This window comes from Rhinolophus sinicus, chromosome 17 (assembly GCF_057876585.1).
Source record: "Rhinolophus sinicus isolate RSI-liver-muscle chromosome 17, RSI-T2T, whole genome shotgun sequence".
NCBI classification, from domain to species: domain Eukaryota; kingdom Metazoa; phylum Chordata; class Mammalia; order Chiroptera; family Rhinolophidae; genus Rhinolophus; species Rhinolophus sinicus.
The window spans coordinates 81,461,195-81,480,708 of record NC_142517.1 but is presented as its reverse complement, the minus strand read 5'-3'; the positions used below and the strand labels follow the sequence as shown (position 1 = coordinate 81,480,708).

General features: G+C 40.4%; 1 protein-coding gene across 1 annotated transcript; it reads right to left on the bottom strand.

Annotated features, from left to right (window-relative positions):
- Window positions 1–746: 746 nt before the first annotated feature.
- On the bottom strand, window positions 747–15,187 carry CPOX (coproporphyrinogen oxidase). The gene is made up of 7 exons (XM_019756536.3): window positions 14,532–15,187; window positions 12,600–12,743; window positions 12,225–12,335; window positions 10,903–11,044; window positions 8,719–8,937; window positions 5,109–5,213; window positions 747–3,286 (listed from the first exon to the last, which is right to left on the bottom strand). The coding sequence occupies exons 1-7, from the start codon at window positions 15,049–15,051 to the stop codon at window positions 3,199–3,201; spliced, it is 1,329 nt and encodes a 442-aa protein (XP_019612095.1). The 5' UTR covers window positions 15,052–15,187; the 3' UTR covers window positions 747–3,198.
- Window positions 15,188–19,514: the final 4,327 nt, after the last annotated feature.

The window sequence follows — 19,514 nt, the reverse complement described above, 5'->3', positions numbered from 1 at the left end:
AATATTTTGTAGTAAGTGTAGCGTACACTGAATGACTGCATTGATACAGACGGATGAGAACAATACTGAAGGTAAAAATGTGCTGAAGGGGGAGAAGAGATTGGTTCCAAGGAAAGCTTCTTTGCCATGGAAGGATGGATAGGAGCATAAGAAATTACAAAGAGACAGCAGCAGCCTGAGCAAAGGCCAGATGGAAAGGAATCAGGGAATGTTCAGAACTACGATCAGTGGTGAGCGTGTAGTCTGAGGTGGAAGTGCAGGGGAAGAACGTAGAAGATAAGGCTGAAAAGAGGTCCGGTCAAATGGTGGATTGCTTTGAAGGTCAGGTTGAGTTCAGAATCTTTTCTGCAGGAGAAGGGAGGATGCTTAGACTCAGGTCAATTTTGTGGTTTGGGGTATGAAAGGCTATGTGATGGTTTTCAAGATGACCACATACTCCCTGATGCTAGTTAAGGTCTAATTCCCTTGGGCTTGATTCTGCAGCTGCCCTTAGGGACTCACTTAACCAACGGAATGTGGAAGAAGTGACACTACATAACCTCTGGGCTAGAGCAGAAGGCAACCAAGCTACCTCTGTCTTGTATGGGAGGATATGACTTCTGAGCCACCTGTAGACATTGTGGTCTCCAGTCCACGCTAAGCCTAGCCTTCGCGTCAACCCCGCCTAGGCACCGACGTGAGAGTAAAACAATCTGCAGATGATTCCAGCCTTGATGAATTGTAACAGCAAAAGACACACAGAAGGATAAGTCATAAAGAAACTTTATTTGGCATTCTAGTCTGGTGTTCTTTAGCATGCCGAAGTTTTTTATTTCATCAAATACTCAGCTGTATAGGTGAATAGGTATAGTGATAGACATAGAGTAGTGGTTAGAAATTTGCTCCAAAGCATTTACATCCCTCCCTCCACATTTTTACCCCTTATGACCATTAAAATGCAGCAATTAGGTATTCAGGCCATTTGGAGGTGTACCCTGGGCCTCTAGTGGACTCAGAATACACACCAAACCAATTTGAAAGATAAATTTACTTTGAATTACAGCAGAATGGTCTATTTTCTGTTATTCCCCCCCCCCCCAAACAGTCTCATCTGTAAGAGAAATACATGGTTATTGAAGGGTATGAAAAACTGATATGCATAGAAAATTTTTGAAATTTTATCTTAGTCCAGTGCCCGGATCCCAATAACCCTAAACACAACTAAATATGCCAACAGATCTATATGATAAAGAACTTCTTATTGTAAAAGGTAAACTGAGGTTTATTTGAACATTCATTCCTATACGCCTATAGTATGGTCTTTTTATTTACTCAAACATTGTTGAGGTATAAATCACACCCATGATACACTGCATGATTTTAAGTATCAATTTCAATGAGTTCTGATAAACGTATACAATTTGGTAACCACTGCCACAATCAATACATGGAACATTTCCATCACCTCAAAATATTCTTTTGTTCCCTTTTATAATTTCCCAGCCCCAGGGCCTTTCAACCACTGATCTGCTTTCTGTTGTTAGAGTTTTGACTTTTCTAGGTTTGCATATAATGCCGTCATACAGTGAGTATTCCTGTGAATCTGGCTTCTTTCATTTGGCATAATGCTTTTTTGATATTCATCCATATTATTGCATTTATCAATAGTTGGTCCTAAGTAGTAGTTTAACATATGGATATAACATAATTTTTTTTATCCATTCACCTGCTGATGGGCATTTGTGTTATTTCTAATTTTGGGCTATTGTGAATAAAGCTTCTATGAAAATTTGACTGCAAATTGTTTTTCTTGGGTAAAATACCTAGAAATAAGGAACCACAGTCTTAGTACTAAGAAATATTTGTCTTCCCTATATTGATTATCCTGAAAAAAAAAAAAGAAAAATACAAACATTTCTTAGTCATATTTCCTAATAAAATTTATCAGTAGGACTGCTGTAAGACAGTTGAAGAATTCATACATTTTCCAGCCCTAAAGAGCCAAACACAGTCACATACATTCAACATATTCCAAGATAACGCATAATAATATGTAGGAAGATACTATTCCTTAAAAACTTCAATGTAATTGTGAATAAAATACATTCATATTATTACGTGAACAAAGAAGCCATATTAAGAATTCTGTTGCGATTTTCTCTTAAAAGCAAACATAAGAGTTACAGATTCTATCTAAAAAGAGGACAATTTCAATTAGTCCATCATACAAGAAAAACATATTTGTAAAATGCCTACATGCTTCTCACATTCATAACATTTCAGTTATGTTTGCTTTAATTAAAGAAGGAAAATATTCATCACTTCCCAAATGAGAAACATTTCCTTAATTCATAACATCCCCAGGATTGTTTTTAGTCTAAATTTCCATATAGAAATGTCTGGAATAGAAAATTTTCAATATCAGGATCTAAGGTTATAAAGTTTCACATTCAAAAGAGCAGAGAATCACAACATTAACAAATTACACTTCTACAAAAATCAAAATTACAACTTAGATGTACCTTAGGTAAATAACAATCATGTCACTTTAGAGTTAACAAATACAGGTAATCACTGCATTGTAACACATGCAGAGATTAAGAAATTTTCAAATGTTCCTAAATGTCTATCATAAAAAAATGAATATTTTACAATATTATGATCTCTAGAGAAAGACACATAAAGATTATGATCAAAGAAACTTCAGTAATGACAAAGTAAAACTTTTACTTTCATTTGCTTTTACATTCAGTTGCTTTTTTCTAAAATTACTAATAAGCTCAACCTCATTGAACTAATGAAAATAAAATTAGTTTTCTGGAAGAAACTAATAAAACTTTTTAAAAAATGATATGAAAATAACATGAGACGTTTCCTGATACAAATTATAATATGTAGATTCCCTTAACTCTATACTTGGAAATTCAATGTCATATTTTATAAACTAGTCATATAAAATGATTCTAAAAATATAAACCAGTTTTAAATCAACCGGTTGACTCTGACAAGCCTCAATCTCACCACCTGTCACCGATAACATCCAATGGAAACCTATGGTGCTGAAAACACATTTCACCACCTGCCAAGGAAGCCAACTCCCAAGTGGAGAAGACTGGGGCCCTAAGACACAGGTAGCTAACTGCCACACAATGGCAACGGAGCCCGCCAGTGGCAGGGGGCACACATTGTGTCCCAACCCCGAAGGCTGCTCTGCCTGCATCAATGCACCCAGTCCCTTGGATGGCGTAGAACGTCCAGAATTTCAGCTTCTTTGGAGTTCTCTGAGGGTGAATGCATGTACTCCCATCTATGCAGGTCCAAAACAGAAGCAAAAAATATAATAATAAAAAAGTAAAATAAATGACACACTTACCTCTTTACTTAAGATAAATAAAAAATAAAATTCTAAAAGAGTAAAAAAATGTCTTATACTTCTTGGTCTCCACTGTGCCTAATACGCCTTTTACCCAGTCGGCTTTTTAAAAAATATTTGCTGCTAAAAAAAATAACGTTTCTTAATAATTCCTGAGCATACTTTGACTAATACTAATATCCCAGAGCCAAAATACATTTTTACTATAAACCAGGGTTTTGTAAAGTATAGAATCTGAGATGATCTTTAGGCAAACTTTTTTTAGCTTAATACTTACACATTTAATGTGCTACTATCTATTAATGGCAATAATATTGGATTGCCTTTTTAAACAAATTTTTTCTCAGAAAAAGTGAGAGTATAAAATTAAAGCAAACAATACCTCGATAATATACAAATATGGTCAAAACGGTTAAGCTGCAGTGTGAAGTTTGGGAAGCACTAGTTTAGACCAGGGGTGGGTGAACTTTTCCTATAAGGGGCCACTAATAAATACCTTAGGCTTTATGTGGCTATATACTCATATGGTCTCTTGCATATTCTTTTTTGTCTTTAATAAATCCTTTAAAAATGTAAAATTCATTCTTAGCTCAAGGGCCGTACAAAGGCACACCACCAGTGGACTTGGATTTGTCCTATAGCCTTAAGTTTGCAGACCCCTAGTATAGACTCTAAGAAACTAAAACCTATTCCGTTAATGCTACTCAGCTGAGCAAGTCAGTGATTTCCAACGTGCCCACATCTGCAGGTTGGAATGTGCATTATAATCAGGGGCCAGCAGCAACCAGGCAGACTACCAGGGGCCTTAAGAACTCAGCTCTCCTTTTTATTCACATGTTGCCTCTAGAGTGGCAGGAACACCTAACAGTGATATGCATGAGCTTCTAGCCAAGGACCGGAGATCCCCAAAACACCAGTTAAGGGGAGAGCCAATGCCATTCTGAAGGCCGTGATAACCATAGAAGGTACTGATCTCACATGACTAGATCTGGACAGTACAATGATGCAAGGCAGACCCTCCATGCCATCTAGCAGTCTATTTTTATTTGGACATTTTATTTGGAGAAAAGATGATTCTGGTTCTTGTAAAACAAGCAATGGTAATTTGTTTTCTTCCTGAATTTTTCTATTTAAATCTGGATACGCATCATTCTCAGTTTCTTAAAAGCAACAAAGTTAATTGTAGATCTTTATTAACCTAATACACTAATATATATCCGTCTATAAAATATAGCCATCTTTAAAACTGCCCACACAGATTCAATTAACCTGTATGGAAGCTCCCCATGGCAGAGAACGCCAAGCACCTGAAATGATCACTCATACTTTCAAACAAGCTTAATGGTTCATACTGGAGAGCGAGACATTTCCGCCCAAGTTCCATAATTTCTAATAAAATTAAGTTTAAAAAGCTGAGATGTTCAAATAAATTTGCTTTGCCCGTAGCTCTTCCTAGAAAACTACCAAGCTGGGACGGTCAATCTGCGCCCCCCACCCCCACCCCGACGCCATCATCTACCCTATCGTCTCACTCCCTCATTCCTTTCCCTGCTCTCACACACACAGCTGTATTATTCATCCTGCCACCCCTTGAAAACCCGATTTGATCTTCCTTAAGTATTTGACTGTGACTTTCTTATAAAATCAGCAAAGTCAAAACCCGTGAAGTCTTTAGGTAAAACATTTGCAGAGCTAACGCTCATGTTGAGAGGGGGTTGGGGGTGCAGGAATAATTATCATGATGAGTTCTTCTTACCGAGCAGTTAGAGGCAAAGACATCAAGATGCTTTCGATCCTGGATCCCGGAGTGAAGAGGCCAAACTTTGTACCCCGATCATACAGCAGGTTAAATTCTACATACCTGACATAAAGACATCACATAACATTACGGACCAGCTGAGTAAAATCTCTCTGAAGATTAGCCTGTAATACACACTTAAGGGGGAGCTTCTTCCCACTCACAAACCCCTATCAGCTGGAACTGGCACAGGGAACATCAATCTACAGTCGGCTGAGTTTTCTCCATCTGGACGGGCATAAATAAAAGGGTATTCTATCCAATAAACAAAAGGATATAGATTCAGCCCCAACACAGGGCAGTTATAAAAGAAGGTTGTTTTCTGATAAATAAACAGAATGAACACAAAGCCAAGACTTTTAAGGCACAATTACGAAAAATAAATGGCACCCTTCATCAGGAGAGCACGGCTCCTTCTGGCCTCCCCCATAGTCTGAGATGTTTCAAAGACTTCATTTCACTGCATGCAACTCATGAGTTCTATGACAGGGTAAAACTCTTGCAATTAAACAGCCAAATGCAGACAACAGCAATTTATTCATGCTTCCAATACGTTCTAGATATTCCCTTTTCTTAAAGTAGTTAATAGCATCAATAAGTGGTAACATAGTTCAGTCTTCCTGCAGATTAACGGCAATCCTAATAAAAGGAAGTGTTTGAGTTGCAGTGCTCAGTTTTATCTTCTGAGCATCATCCTTGCAAGAATACACTTGGTTTAGTGAATTCGCTTTCCATTAACTGCCCCGAGTCAGCTCTACCCTCAGTCTAGCTTAAAAATCTGTGATCACCTTTAACATCACAGGTTCCTTTGTGAAAGGGGCTCTTCTCTCCAACCACACAAAGATAATTTCTACTACCCAAAAGAGTTCAGAATGATCCATAGATCTGAAAATTTCAATAAATAGTCCTCCTTTCGGATCATTTCTCAACTCATTCAGAAACTACTCTCGTGGTGTAAACTGCCCTCAGATATCCTCGTTTATCCACTGGTTACTGTCTTTAATCACTCATAGAGCAAAATCTCTAGAATTCCAAAGTACTTCAAATTTTAGAAAGCATCCTCTGTATGGACATTTGCCAAAGACTCTGAGAAAATTTAAGTAAACTATATCCATGAATCCCTTTCTAGTCCTTACCATTTATTTATCACTGATTGAATTTTATACACTAACAACTATTTAACACCTTCTGATGCCTGTCTCAAAAGATACTTTAAATGAATCTTCTTAACTCCCCCTCAGTAAGACCACAGAAAAGAATTTCAGTCTCTCAGGCCCCTTTCCACCCCTGATGTTACATTTCTGAAACCCAGTATTTAATGAATGGCTGTGGTTCTCTAGTTTGTACTATTTTTCAAAGACCCATGGAAGGATCTCTGTAAACGAGCTTTCTGTAGAATTCCTGTGCTGCTTTCCATTTTTGAGTGAACGATGCCCCTTTTTCTACATTAGCCTCTCTGACTCCCAGGTATCGCTTAGATCTGATCTTTCTGATTCTTTCCATGCCTCTATCCTCTGTGAGGTACCTGTAAACTATGGACCTCAACCGTTTCCTTCTATTTAACTGATGCCTAAATGTTATCCTGTTTCCCTTGCCCAAATTACAACAAAACAACAAGTTAAAGATCTTTGGTTTCTGTTCTCCTATACAAAAAGTAAAAGGCTGTAAGACTTGACCTGGAGTTCAAGGCCTGGGGAGAGAATAGTGATAACCGAGAACAAGAGAGTACATGAGATTGCAAATAAGAAACTGTGAAGTCAAAAGGGAAGCATTCTGACCACTGCACGGGAAACTCGTATTTGGGGCAGGAGGAGGTGGGGAAGACTAGTCCGTGAAGGAGGCAGACAGGGTTAGAGATGCAGGGCAGAAAGTGAGGACAGCGAGGATAACCACAATGAAGAGCGGGGTTATCTTAAGCCCCAGAGTTTCCTGCCACCTTAAGGCCCAGAGATAAGGGTGGGAGACGGAGGCTCGCCCTGAAGAATAATCACCCACCACACCACAGAAAATTAATCTAACACCCCACACTTCTACCAAAACACACCTGACATTCAATGATATTTACAACTGGAATTTCAAAATGTCTTGTCATTAAATAATGAAAAGAATACATTATTCCCATGTCCAAGAAGTTTTAAAGGCTTCACCTCATTAATATTCACAAAACCTGCCAGCTTTGCGTATGAAATCATATGCAAAACTAGAACATCCTACGTTCCATAGAGTTCTTTTTTGTTTTTTCCTTTTTTAAGTTATCCTCTTAAGCATACCTTCCCCACTAAACCATGAGCTTGTTTTCATAGGTCTACGTTACCCTCAACTGTGTAGCCAGATTAGTGCCTAGTCACACAGGGCACATGCCAAGTGACAGAAGGAGAAGTGAAGGTATATTTGAGAAACCATGGGAACAACAACAGACACAAAAAGTCCCAAAACAGATGATTGTTTAAGAAATTTCTAAGGAGAAAAATTAATCAACTCTCATTTTCCCAAGTTTGTAAGGGGGGACCAGATAACAGAATCAGGAAGGATATATATACACAAACACTTATCTTTAAACTTGGAATGTTACTGACATTGACCTTTTCGGGACACTAGCCTTACCTCCGAAAGTACCCAAAGCTTCATATGCCTGAGACAGAATTAACACAAATGAGAAAATCCATTTTATAGCCATGGACCGGTAGTTTACATGCAACTAAGATGGCACTAAGAAACTCACGTGAGCTAGAAGAGTAGATAATTTGGAGCTGATTCACAAGTCTATCCAGTGTAAGGAGAGGATAACCTTAGGCTCACCCAGCTGAGCTCGTCAAGCTCAATGCACAGAGCGGGCTTACTCAGGTGAGTGTCATGGTAAAAACCCAAACCTGCTTCAACCAATTCCTTCATGTATGGGAAAGACTGCAAGTTTTGAGTCGTGATAACTTGCTCCACACCTGGGACCTTTTATTTACCAGCTGTGTAATCCTGGGCAAGGAACTTACCTTTCTGAGAATAAGTTTTATCATTTATAAAATGGTAAGGATTATACCAATCTCACAGGTTTCTGGAGAAAATTGGATGCAAACTGCCTAATAAATTAGCTGGCACATAGTAAGGACTCCATAATTAGTAAATATTAGTGTAAATAATTTCTAAAATGATTATTTCCATTACAACAATTTCCATGAAAGCTTAATGATGAATGAAAAAAGGTGTGACTCCAAATTTCCAAAGCAGCAAAAACATTAAATGATGCCCATTCACTTGGCATGAGACTGGAGGGTATTGCTAGACGACTAAAAGAAATCAGCTGAATTAAATTCACCAAGTACTTACTACATGCCTACTATGAATCTGATGTATAGACAAATGAAATAAACTTTGCTCTTTCCAAAATACTATTTTACACAGTTTTTTAAATTCATTTAATGGTCATCTAAGTATGAAAAGAAATTAGAGTGAGTATTAACACAACTCTGACAAAGTATCTGCCCAAGACAATTCACCAGCCACTGTTACTACAGCTGCTTTACCTTCCACCCAGTTACTCAGTAACACGGTTTATTCTCCAGTCCTCACTCACCGTCCTCTCCGGAGCTGCTGCCACAGCTTCTCCTGGGGGGTGAATGAGTCATCACAGTGCTTTTTCACAAGGGGAATATAAGAAGGAACGATGGCCTGGGCACAGCTCTGGACAAAGTGGAACACCTCCTCCTTGGATGGAGAGTCAAGGTCGTCAAAAAAGATGCCCCCAATGCCCCTCCGCTCCCCACGATGGGCTATAAAAAAGTAATCATCACACCTGGAAAACAGAGCAAGGCCAAGTCGGGGGTCAAAGGGGGGGGCGGAAGGCATAAAAAGTAATGCAAGCGTTTTAGCTTAGAGCACTATCCTGACTATACCAGCCACACAGTGTCCTTACTTTTTGTCCAACTATGAAAAAAACACTAGGGCTTTAGACAGATTGCCTACAATTAGTACCAATGGAGAAAATGCTCTTACTCTTATCTGCAAAGCAAGTAGGCAATTGAACACATATCTATCTAGAGGATATGGACCTTTAGGGAAAAGAGAAACGAAGAGCCCAGTATTAATACTGTATTTCTTGAAATAAGTGACGCTGCTGCCCTCAGAAGCATTGCTGCTTTTGAAGAGGCAGGACAGAAATCCTTGAGCAACCATGACACCAACCAGGCCCATGACTGGGTGCCAACTCTTGAGCTCTCAATCAGTTCTTTATTCACCAAAAGAAAGTACAGTAAATAATCGCTAAGGTCTCTTTTAGCAATAAAATTTGATGACTCTATAGCATGCATGACTGAGAGAAGGGCTGGTGGAAGGAAATGTTCAGCGGATAAGAGCCTTCCGACATATTAAAGGTTACCCTTGTGAGCCAGCACATGAAACTATCAGTCTGTTCTTGAGTCTTTCTCCTTTAGTGCCTCTTAGAACACCTGTCCTAAGAAGTCATTTCCTAAATGTAGAATAGTCTACATTGTGTAAATGGTTCTTTTGATGATCTCTATAGAATAAGTGTCTCTAAATAGAAAAACCTGTACAAACAAAAACTAAAAGCTTTTTTAAAGCTTCTTAAAAATAGCTTAAACAAAAGAAGGTAGCAGACACAAATTCCCAGAACTGTGGTATTGGTATAATTCACTTCAAATGTGAGGTGTTGACTTTCCTTTACATGCACATTGTATTAACGTAAAGTACACCCTGAGCAAGGTTGTGAAGTCAGCTTTAACCAAGTCATATTAGCTCAAAATCTCTCTTCATAAAATTATGAAATTAAGAAATTCGCTAAATACTTATACTAAAGACATTTTAACTAGCCTGCATCATAGATTTTATTAACTAATGTTACCCAGATAAGATCATCTTAGTAACGGCAAAAAGAAGGAAACGAAAAAAAGGCAACGTCTACCCTACTAGTCTTCCTGGAAGGATGCTGATTTGTGAGAGAAAAAAAACAAAAACCCTTTATCTTATATCTGTGCACCCATGGCTGTCAGTTTTCAATGTAGTGTAAATCAAAAGGGGAATATTCAAATGTCTTATCTTTTCTAAGATTTCAAAGCTGTACTCCATGCTTACATAAAAATATTGCATCCATAATTACTAGCTCTAAAAGTAAAGCAAAAAAATAAAAACCCAAAACCCTTTTTGTTTTCCTTTTTCAAGAATGCCAATTAGCTCTAAGGAGTTTGAGTACGTTACTCTTTATTCCAAACAATTTATGTGTCGACTTCATTTCACATCTACCAAATATCCTAGGTCTCTTCACAGATCTTGTTTATTTTTCTTTTCTTTACCATTGGAGTTTCTTTCAGTTTCCAATTTCAGCTTTCTCCTTGTCCAAAATCTCCGGTACATTTGCATCGCTTCCTGATATTACAGTTCTCCAACCTTTCCTAAGTCCTCACACACGGCAACAAAGAGACAATCATTCTTATGTGGGAGAAGAATTTAATATCTTACCCTAGGATAAAAAAGTCTCAGGTTCTCAGCATAGATCACCTTAAAGTTTGTATTCTAAATCATTTGGAGTCAAAAAAGATGCTGCTACCCAATTTTTATTACATTCAAATATTCACAAGTAAACAAATTATGAAGACCACTTAAAACCACTTCTGGTGGGCAAAGAAAACAGTTCAACCTTCATAAGATGAAAACGTATGTAATGGCATAGTAGTTGCCTTAAGGATCTACAGAAGGAATGGAATATACTTTAGGGGATCATGATATGTTCAGTATCTTTACGTACCATTTTTTGAATTTGGGGTAGAAATCTGGACCATGCCGGTCACAAGCCTCCTTTAGAGTTCTGTGAAAATGGACGGCATCCTCTTGGTTCAAGTACGTTGGAGTAAGGTCACATCCACCACCAAACCACCACTGCTTATTACCTACCAAATCAAGACATGTGAATCTGATGTGAACTCTGGACTTTCAGATGGAGCACACTACTCCCTGTCTTAGCAAACTTAATTTATCCGCTTACTTTATTAAGCCTGAAGTGGGTGAGTCAAAAAACATTCGATTAAATTTAGCTCTGAATAGCCAGTAAGGCCTGGGGAGGAAAGAAGAGACAAAAGCAGAAATAAACAGAAGTAGGAAATTAAAGAGAGTAGAACCAGGTAGGGAAATTATAAGCATGGTAGTGACTTATCAAACACCAAACAGGTGGACCAGGCAGTGAATTTCAACTTTGACTGAATATTAGAATCACACGAGGAGCTTAAAATGCCTCTGCTAGGCCATAATTAAAGAACAAAAACAAAACCAAAAAACAGGCAAATCTCTGGCCCAGGCATCTATATATAATAGTTTATTAAAAACAAAATAAAACAAAAACCTAGGAGATCCTGATGCTCCCTGCATTAAGAACAATTGCCATCCCCTTGCCTTTCTCCCAGAAAGGATAAAACACTTGCTGAGGGAGACAACTTACCACGTGAGAATAACTATTTCATGTACTCAGTTAGGTCTATGCGTTATCCATACCAGTGACCAACTTTTAAACATTAAAAGGTTGAGCCAAACTAAGTGGCTCCAAAATAAAAAGTTAAATACATTGACTTTAATACTATCCCCTGCAGAGACACCAGCAGGAGTAGAGTGGCAGTGCAGAGATGCTCCGAGAGCTGGCCAAGCTAATAGAAGACCTAGGCTGGACTACGTGTGCACAAGGCATGATCAACTGCACCCCATCTTAAACCCACTGATAAGGCTTGGTGATCAGCAAAGCTACGCAGGTGGAAGGTATTTTCAAAAAGCAAGTTCTCAGTTTCAACTTAACCTCGCACATGAGGTTTTCCTTTGGATGTAATGAGTTTGTATTTGCAAAGAACCCTGTGGGCACTTTAAGATTGGGTTCGTTAAATACTTCCTCTATGTTGGAGGAAATACGGGGAGGTCAGAATCCAGCCAATACCACTTCACTTTTTATGTCCAGTGCATAACCCATTGTACCTGCCAAGGAATAAAATTGCATATGCCTCTTGAAAAAAACCTAGGTAAGACTGTATTTGTTATTTTTCAATACACATTTTGCACAGTAACTTTCCACAGCTCAGAGACCCTTACCATCAGCTTCTTCTACTTCAAAGTATCTGTAGTTGAAATGCATAGTAGGAGCATGAGGATTCTTGGGGTGGATGACGGAGCTCACGCCCATAGCAGAAAACGGCAATTTACCTGGAAAGTAAAACGCATAGTGAGCGGCAGTCACCTGGCTTGACTGACAAACTAACTCCAACATGGATTCTGGGTCAATTTTCAAAAACCGCTTTTTAATTTGCCTCTTAGAATAATAAATTTTAAAAGTAATTATGAACATGCTTATCTGGCATATGCACACAAATGGCTTTTTATAGAAGTAATATTTATTTCACACACAAAAAACTTGGGGTGATGGGGGAGGTTTGCCGGGACCCTTAAAGGCTGTTGAGACTGGTTTACCATCTTTGGCCTTCAGATTTTTTCCTCTGCTTCTCATCTGCTTTGCTGCTTCCTCAGAAAGATTTCCATAAATGACAGAAACGCTCACCCCGGCCTTTTCAAAAACATGCCCATCTTGAAGTACACAACTGATGCCACCACCTCCTGTTGATGGAAACGTAAAATGAGGAGAGAATGTAAAATTGGAAACTGTGAAAATTGAAAACAACCCTAGCATAAAGGTGGTGGTGGGATTAGGAGTTATTTTCCTCCTCTATTTTTCTAAATCTTCCATAATATCAGCATATTTATATTTGTAAGTAAAATACAATCAGACAACTAGCTTAGCTTTATGACATTTACTACTCATCATAGGCAAGTATCTCCCCATGTCACCAAACTGAGTAGCTCTCCTACATTTTTATGCCGTCATCTAAAATAAATCACTGGAATATTTTCCTTTAAATACTACTGCTGAGGATGGCATCCACTGGTTATGATATATGAGAGAAAGTTAAGGCTAAAAACAGGGAAGGGTATATTTGAAGTGTTCCACTGTTACAGAATTTAAGAGCTCCCTGCTGTTTCAATTGTTTTTTTCTCAGTTTGCCTTTATAATTTTGTTTACAGACAATTAAAAAACAGTAGATATTCCATCACTTAAGGGATTCAGAACCTTAAACTGAGTGAGACACACATTAACATTTAGGTATATGAGCTTCACTACGTTATTAGTAGCTGGTCTGTTTGTTTTTTAAGACACTAGAGTTACCGAAACAGCAACTGCAACATAAAGGCTCATGTTGGCTTGTTTTATCTCTGAGACTTTTTAGAGCTGGATGGGACATAAGATGATCCAGTACAACTTCTGTATACTGCAAATGAGAAAACTGAGGCTCTGAAAGGCAAACGCCTTCTCCAAGAACACACAGCTGGCAAGTGGCCCAAGCAATCTGTCTCAGTGCTTCTATGCATCAGACAATATTTTAAACACACCAGATATATTTCTCTCATTTAATCCTTATAATACTCTCATATATTATTTCTAATCTCATTTCATACATGAGGAAACAGAGGAACAAAAACAGTTAAGTAACTTCTGAAGGTCACTCAGTTAGCTAGTCTAGTACTTGAGGTTGTGTCCGGGTACAATGGTCTTTACTTAAAAACATTACAAGATGGAAATTACACCATGAAAATCAGATTTAACTTCACTTAGTATATATGTGGCAGCATCACAGCCCCAAACCAACTGATGAGAAGTTGCTGTAGTATTCCCAGCTAGGAAAAATGAGAAATCCTTCAAGTTTATGACCAAGATGTGAGGTTTCACTGTAAAGGTAATAACATGGTCATGAATATACGACTATAAGAACTGGGTTGTAATACTGACATATTTGCCATTGGAAGAAAAGATTTTCCTGGCAGGAAATTTGATGGGTGCACTTGGTCAAAGCACTGACAAGCTAATCAAATATTTCTTGTTTAACTTGGAAAAACGACAGAATGACAACCTCAGCAGGAGGAATATGGCTGACACTTTAGGAAAGGGGAGCCGAGCTTCTCTTTCCATCTCCAAAGGAGGAGAAGGTATAAACGTACCTAGAAAAGCAGATGAACTGTGGGGGAAAGTCTATGGTCAATTACCAATCTGGACATCCACGCTTGAATGGCTAAAACAACCCTGAGAGTTCTACAAAAAAATACCATCATAAAATTGCAAAGATTTTGAAATGTCCAGTACTATAGTGACAGCAGATCAGGTTCCACACTTACAAGAAGAGGGCTGAAGACCCTTTCAGTGTCAATCGTTTTAACCGTGTCCCTTTTAATCTAGCAGGTACCCCTCCCTGTCTTAATCCCATCCCAATTCTGAGTCATTTTCCGCCTGCAACCTAAAGCCCGACCTCTTTTCCCTATCTTCACCTCCCAGCTACGGGCCGACCTCCTCACCTTCCTTTCTTTCCCACCGGTCCACAGAGAAGCGGGCACCTCCATCAACCTGCGCCAGCGCCTGGCACACCTGGGTCTGGGTCTCCAGGATCAGTAGCTCCATCTTAGTCCTCATGTCGCCCGGCCTCCTCCGCAGCTCTTGCAGGTCGGTCACAGGCGAGGCCATGAAGCAGCTGCAGCGGCGGGCCAGCTCGTCCTCCTCCTCCGGCCTCCCCGGCGAGGGGCTCCGCGCCCCCGAGCTCTTGGGCACCATCTCCGCCCGCTCTACGTGCCCGAAGGCGGCGGCGGCCAGCCCCGCCAGCCCCGCCAGCGCCGCGGCCAGCCCCGTCCCCAGCCGGGGGCCGCCTCCCGCCGTCGTGCTGTGCCCCAGCCCGCGGCTCTGCTCCGTACCAGTCGTGCCAGGGGGCCGGCAGATGCGTCCAGCCAGGCAGCGACGGGACCAGAAGCGCAGCTCTCCGCGGCCGCTCCATGCCGCGCGCCAGCAGGGGCTCGCGCTCAGCCTGCCCAGGTGCAATGCCATGTTCCCGTGCTGTCACCTGGGCAGTGCCCAGGTCCCGGAGACCGGCCCTTGAGCCCCCTAGGAGTCCCGAGCCCGCGTGCCGTGCAGAAAAGGGAACTTTTGGCGAAGAAGAGCTACTACCGGCTCCGGGGAGGCGGGCCGGAGGCAGGGGATTCTGGGAGCTGTAGTCCCGGCTCCTATCTCCGCCTGCAAAAGTGCGCGCGGGAGATAAAGAATCTGTTGACCACAGAAGGGTGAGTACGATGGCAAGAGAGCTGGGGTGCGGAGGGTGCGAGAGCGCAGTGGACGCGAAGATAGAGATAAGAGGCTTTCTTGCCACACGCAACCTCAGGTCCGCTGTTCAATCAACCACAAGGAGAAGACAAAGTAGGGCTCGATGCTGAGGGCTGACAGGGGCAGAAATATGGCCAGAGACCCCCGCCCGACTAACATTTGCAAACAAGGTTGCAAATCCTGGCTCTGTTATCTATAGAAGGCCCGTTAGTCCCTGCTTCTATTCCCCTAGAGCTTGTGGTGGGGACGGAGCCTGGGAAATTCCTTACCTAAAGGGCTCTTAAGAAATCCTAAGGGGAAAAGACTTTCTCGGATCAACTTCATATTACAGTTCTATCATTAAAATCTTCCCAGGCCTTGCGCCTACAGTTCCCACTTGATTATTTTAAGTATAGGAAAAGCAAAGTGACTGTTTAACTAAACCAGCATAAAACTCATGACTTGTGTTTGAGTGATCAAGGAATAAGAGATTTAAAAATACTTATCCTACAGTTGTAGGGGTGCTGCCAACTATTTCTCAGGTTTAGTACTTCCAATAACTCCTGCAAACTAGGCAGGACAAACATTCACACTCCTTCTACCCCCACCCACAAACACACACACTTTTTAAAAAATGAGGAAAGAAGCTAACATAGATTTGATGGACAGATTTTTGTTTGTTTGTTCCTATAACCATACCACAGTTTCATGTCGTCTGGACATAGAAGTGTAAGAATGATTGTCAGAGCCTATTCTGTCCCTTAAGTCTCCAGGATGATTTTAGTTTCTGGTAGTAGATCATGTAATCCACTGGTGGTGGTTTCTGCAAGTTTTTCCTTAGTGTCTAGGTGCAGTGGTGCAACTTCCATGGCTATGGGCAGACGGGTGGTTCAAGGCAGTGTAGTTTATCCATCCACAACTGCATCTGGCAGCTTTCATACAGGGATGTGATGTTGACTGGGTGGACATGCTTGACTCCTTAACAAGTTCAATGAAAGGTAAAGGCTTGGATTAAGAAGTGGATAAACTACTTTTGGAGGAAGCTTTTAGCTGTAGCTTGCTGGGAGGCTGAATTGGGGAAGGAAAGGAAAGATAAGAACTATCACTCTAGAAGGGTTGTTTGCTTCTTCTAGATGCCTGTGGTAGGGTTTTACGGCCTGGGGGGTGACAAATGAACGTCATTCATGAAAAGAAACCTCTCTGGCCCATTTTTCTTTAAGAACCCCCTTCATAGTTGTTCTGATTCTTAGAATACCCATAAAGTCAGTAAAAAATAGCAGGCATAGGCCATTTTGAGCATTTACCCAGTCAAATAGGCTGGTCTTGAACCAATTGTGTACTGGTTTCCGGGTTTCCTTCCCTCTCCATCCTTAGCCTCTCTATGCAAAGGGACTCTCTCATTTCCTCCTCTGACTTCCAGTAACCTCCCTACCTGCATCTTATAATGCAATGCTCAAAAAAAGCCTTAACAGCCTGGTTAGTATGAGTTTAAATCACACTTTCTGGGCTTTCACATTGTCTTCAAGAAGATACTTGTATTTAAACCTGATTTGTCAGTGTGAAGTAAAAGGCATCCTCTATTCAAGCAACTTCAAGCATCAGAAAGCTAGCTGGGACAAATAATAAGTTTACAATAAGTTATAAACCATAAGGTGTAAGGTAGGGGTTCTCATCCTTTTTGGAACCCAGTTTCCTGCACTGCTTTATGTTCTTCAGTTGTCCATTTGCCTAGATACAGGAGCTTCCTGGTCACGTACCCCTTCATTATACAGTGATCTCAACATCCATTCTAGGAGGCCTAAGAATGTCATGGGTCAACTTGAAAAAAGGGGAGAGGGGTCATTTGGGAAAATGTTGGGAATACAATGTTGGGGTACATGCAGGTGTCGCTCCTGTTAGACAATCAAGGGACAATGAGCATGGGGCTAGTGTTGAGGAGTCCTCATCAGACAGCAAGAAGAAAGATATTGCCCATTGCTCCTGGGTACTGTCTCCATGATTTCATGGTGCTTGCAGCTAGTGGTTTTTGCAGAAGAGATGCAAAGCTGCTTCCACTCATGTCATGGAGAATTCATTTCATCTGGTCAACTAGAATACTTTTTTGGAAAATACACATTTAAAACCTTTTAACTTAAACCCATACCAACATCTTTTTAAACTTGGGAGTCAAGAATCGGTGCCCTTTGTTCCCTGTATCTATCTAGAGTGAACTTTTCTCCTGTGTCTAAGGACCAAGACCTGCTTCTGGAAGTGATGATATTGAATGAATACAGAGGGAGGGAAAAGCACATTTGAGATACTCTCTCTCTTACCGCACACATTGAACTTGGGATGCTGGTGGGCTGTATAAATTGAAATGTGGGTCCAGAGTGGGGTGAGGGCTGAAAGGGTAGATGTGTGAGATACCCAAAATTGGAATGATGAAAAGTTCAACAAAGAACGTTTAGAACAAAGGGATAAAAGACTCAAAGTCATAAAACAGCGCACCAGAGACATTCAGGGATAAGGGAAACGAGAAATCTTAGGACTTTGGTGCTATGTCACAGAAGCATGGGGGGGAGAGGGCACCAAGGAGAACAGTGTGATCAGTGGACAGAAAGCTGCACTCTCCCATCAGAGACCTACATGCTGACTACTGGGCACTATTAGGAAGTCACTGGCTGCCTTTGAGACAAGAGCTTCAGAAAACTAGATGAGGTGGCAGCTAAATTGAAAGAATATATAGAACGACAGTAACTCGGTGGGCAGCTATAAGATTGATCTTTTGTTTGAGGTGGAAGACTTGAGCATGTTTTTATTTGTTTGTTTTTTGCTGAAAGGAGTGAGACACAGAGAAAATAAAAAGGCAAGAATATGCACCAGTAGCAGACCCCATGGCCAGACCCAAGATTTGTTTCTTTACTCTTCTTCCCAAATTGAACCATTCAGCCTCCATTTAGAGAGCACGTAGGTCAAGGGACATGGGTTGAGGATTGGAGCAAAGGATTAGATACCTTTGGTCCTAATATATGTATGTACTTCAAAGGCCCTGGCTTTCTTGCTCCAAATACTTGCTCCCATCCTTACCCTCATCCTAGCCAGCGACCAGGCAGCCTTAATGTCTTAGCCTCGACTATAACTGAAGGGTTATGAGAACTTTGTGGGTAACTATTCTTGGTCAAACTGAGTTCTGGATCCTTCTTTCTTTCTATAGACATTTATTTAGCATTTTCTACATGCTATGTTCAAAACAACCCCATCATAGATGGAGCCAGTATTATTACTCTCATGTGATGGATCTGGAAACTGAAGCTTACACTAGGTTTAGGTGTAGACCAAAGATAGGCCTTTTTCTAATATTTTCTTAACATTAGTTCACTGTTTTCACCTGACCCAGGGTCATTGTCTACTAAAACAATGAAACCAGTATTTTCTAAACACCTATACCTTACTAGGAACTTCAGCGTACTTAAAGGAGTTGCCACCCTTCTCCCACCCTCCTAGAAATAGAGATTCCATTTGAGCCACCGGACAGTCTCTTCAAATGAAATATTATACAGGCAGTCCCCACTTTGTGTGATACTTAGGGACCATAAAAATGACCATGCAAACTGAAATCTGACAAATCAATCTGCATAATCAATGTGAAAAAAAATATATGATCGTTCTGTAAAAATTCTATCATTTCATTAACTAGCATTCTTGAAATAGCTGGTACGTATTTTCTTGTTTATTTTCTGTGAATAAATGGCTGCTTAGAAAACAACATTAAAAATGTCCAAATATGTGAAGTGGTTTGTGGCAGAGAGAGCTGGTTGTCCATTAAAAATCCATTTTCCCCCTTTTTCTTTTATTATCGTACTCCAAGTTTTAGTTGGCATATTGTTGCCTCACTGAAGAGTACATTCCATCCTCCCTTGAACCTTATAACCAAATTCTGGCCAGTGGAATGCCACTTCTGGGTTTGTCCTTCAAAGTAATGGATGTGCTCTTTTCTGGCCTTTTCTCCACTGGGTGGGACACAAATGTGAGAGAAGGAAGTGGAGCAGCCACTTTGAGCACAAATAGCATCTGTGTATTCAGTGTGTGTAGATGTTAGAGCTTCACTGTACAGACTATTATCTTTGGGCAGTTGCATCAGAGAAAATACAGTGTAATCTTGTTTTATCTACTACATTTTGTGGTCTTATTGTTACAGGCACTTAACTCTAACCTAAGAAATATATGGATGG

Bases quoted from the DNA above. Each gene is read 5' to 3' on its own strand.
- CPOX (XM_019756536.3), bottom strand. From the start codon at position 15,051: ATGGCATTGCACCTGGGCAGGCTGAGCGCGAGCCCCTGCTGGCGCGCG. The intron at 8,938-10,902 runs GTACGTAAAGAT...TCTGTTTTCCAG, and splicing joins TACCCCAAATTCAAAAAATG to GTGTGATGATTACTTTTTTA. The intron at 3,287-5,108 runs GTAAGAAGAACT...GGACCTGCATAG, and splicing joins TCTTTGCCTCTAACTGCTCG to ATGGGAGTACATGCATTCAC.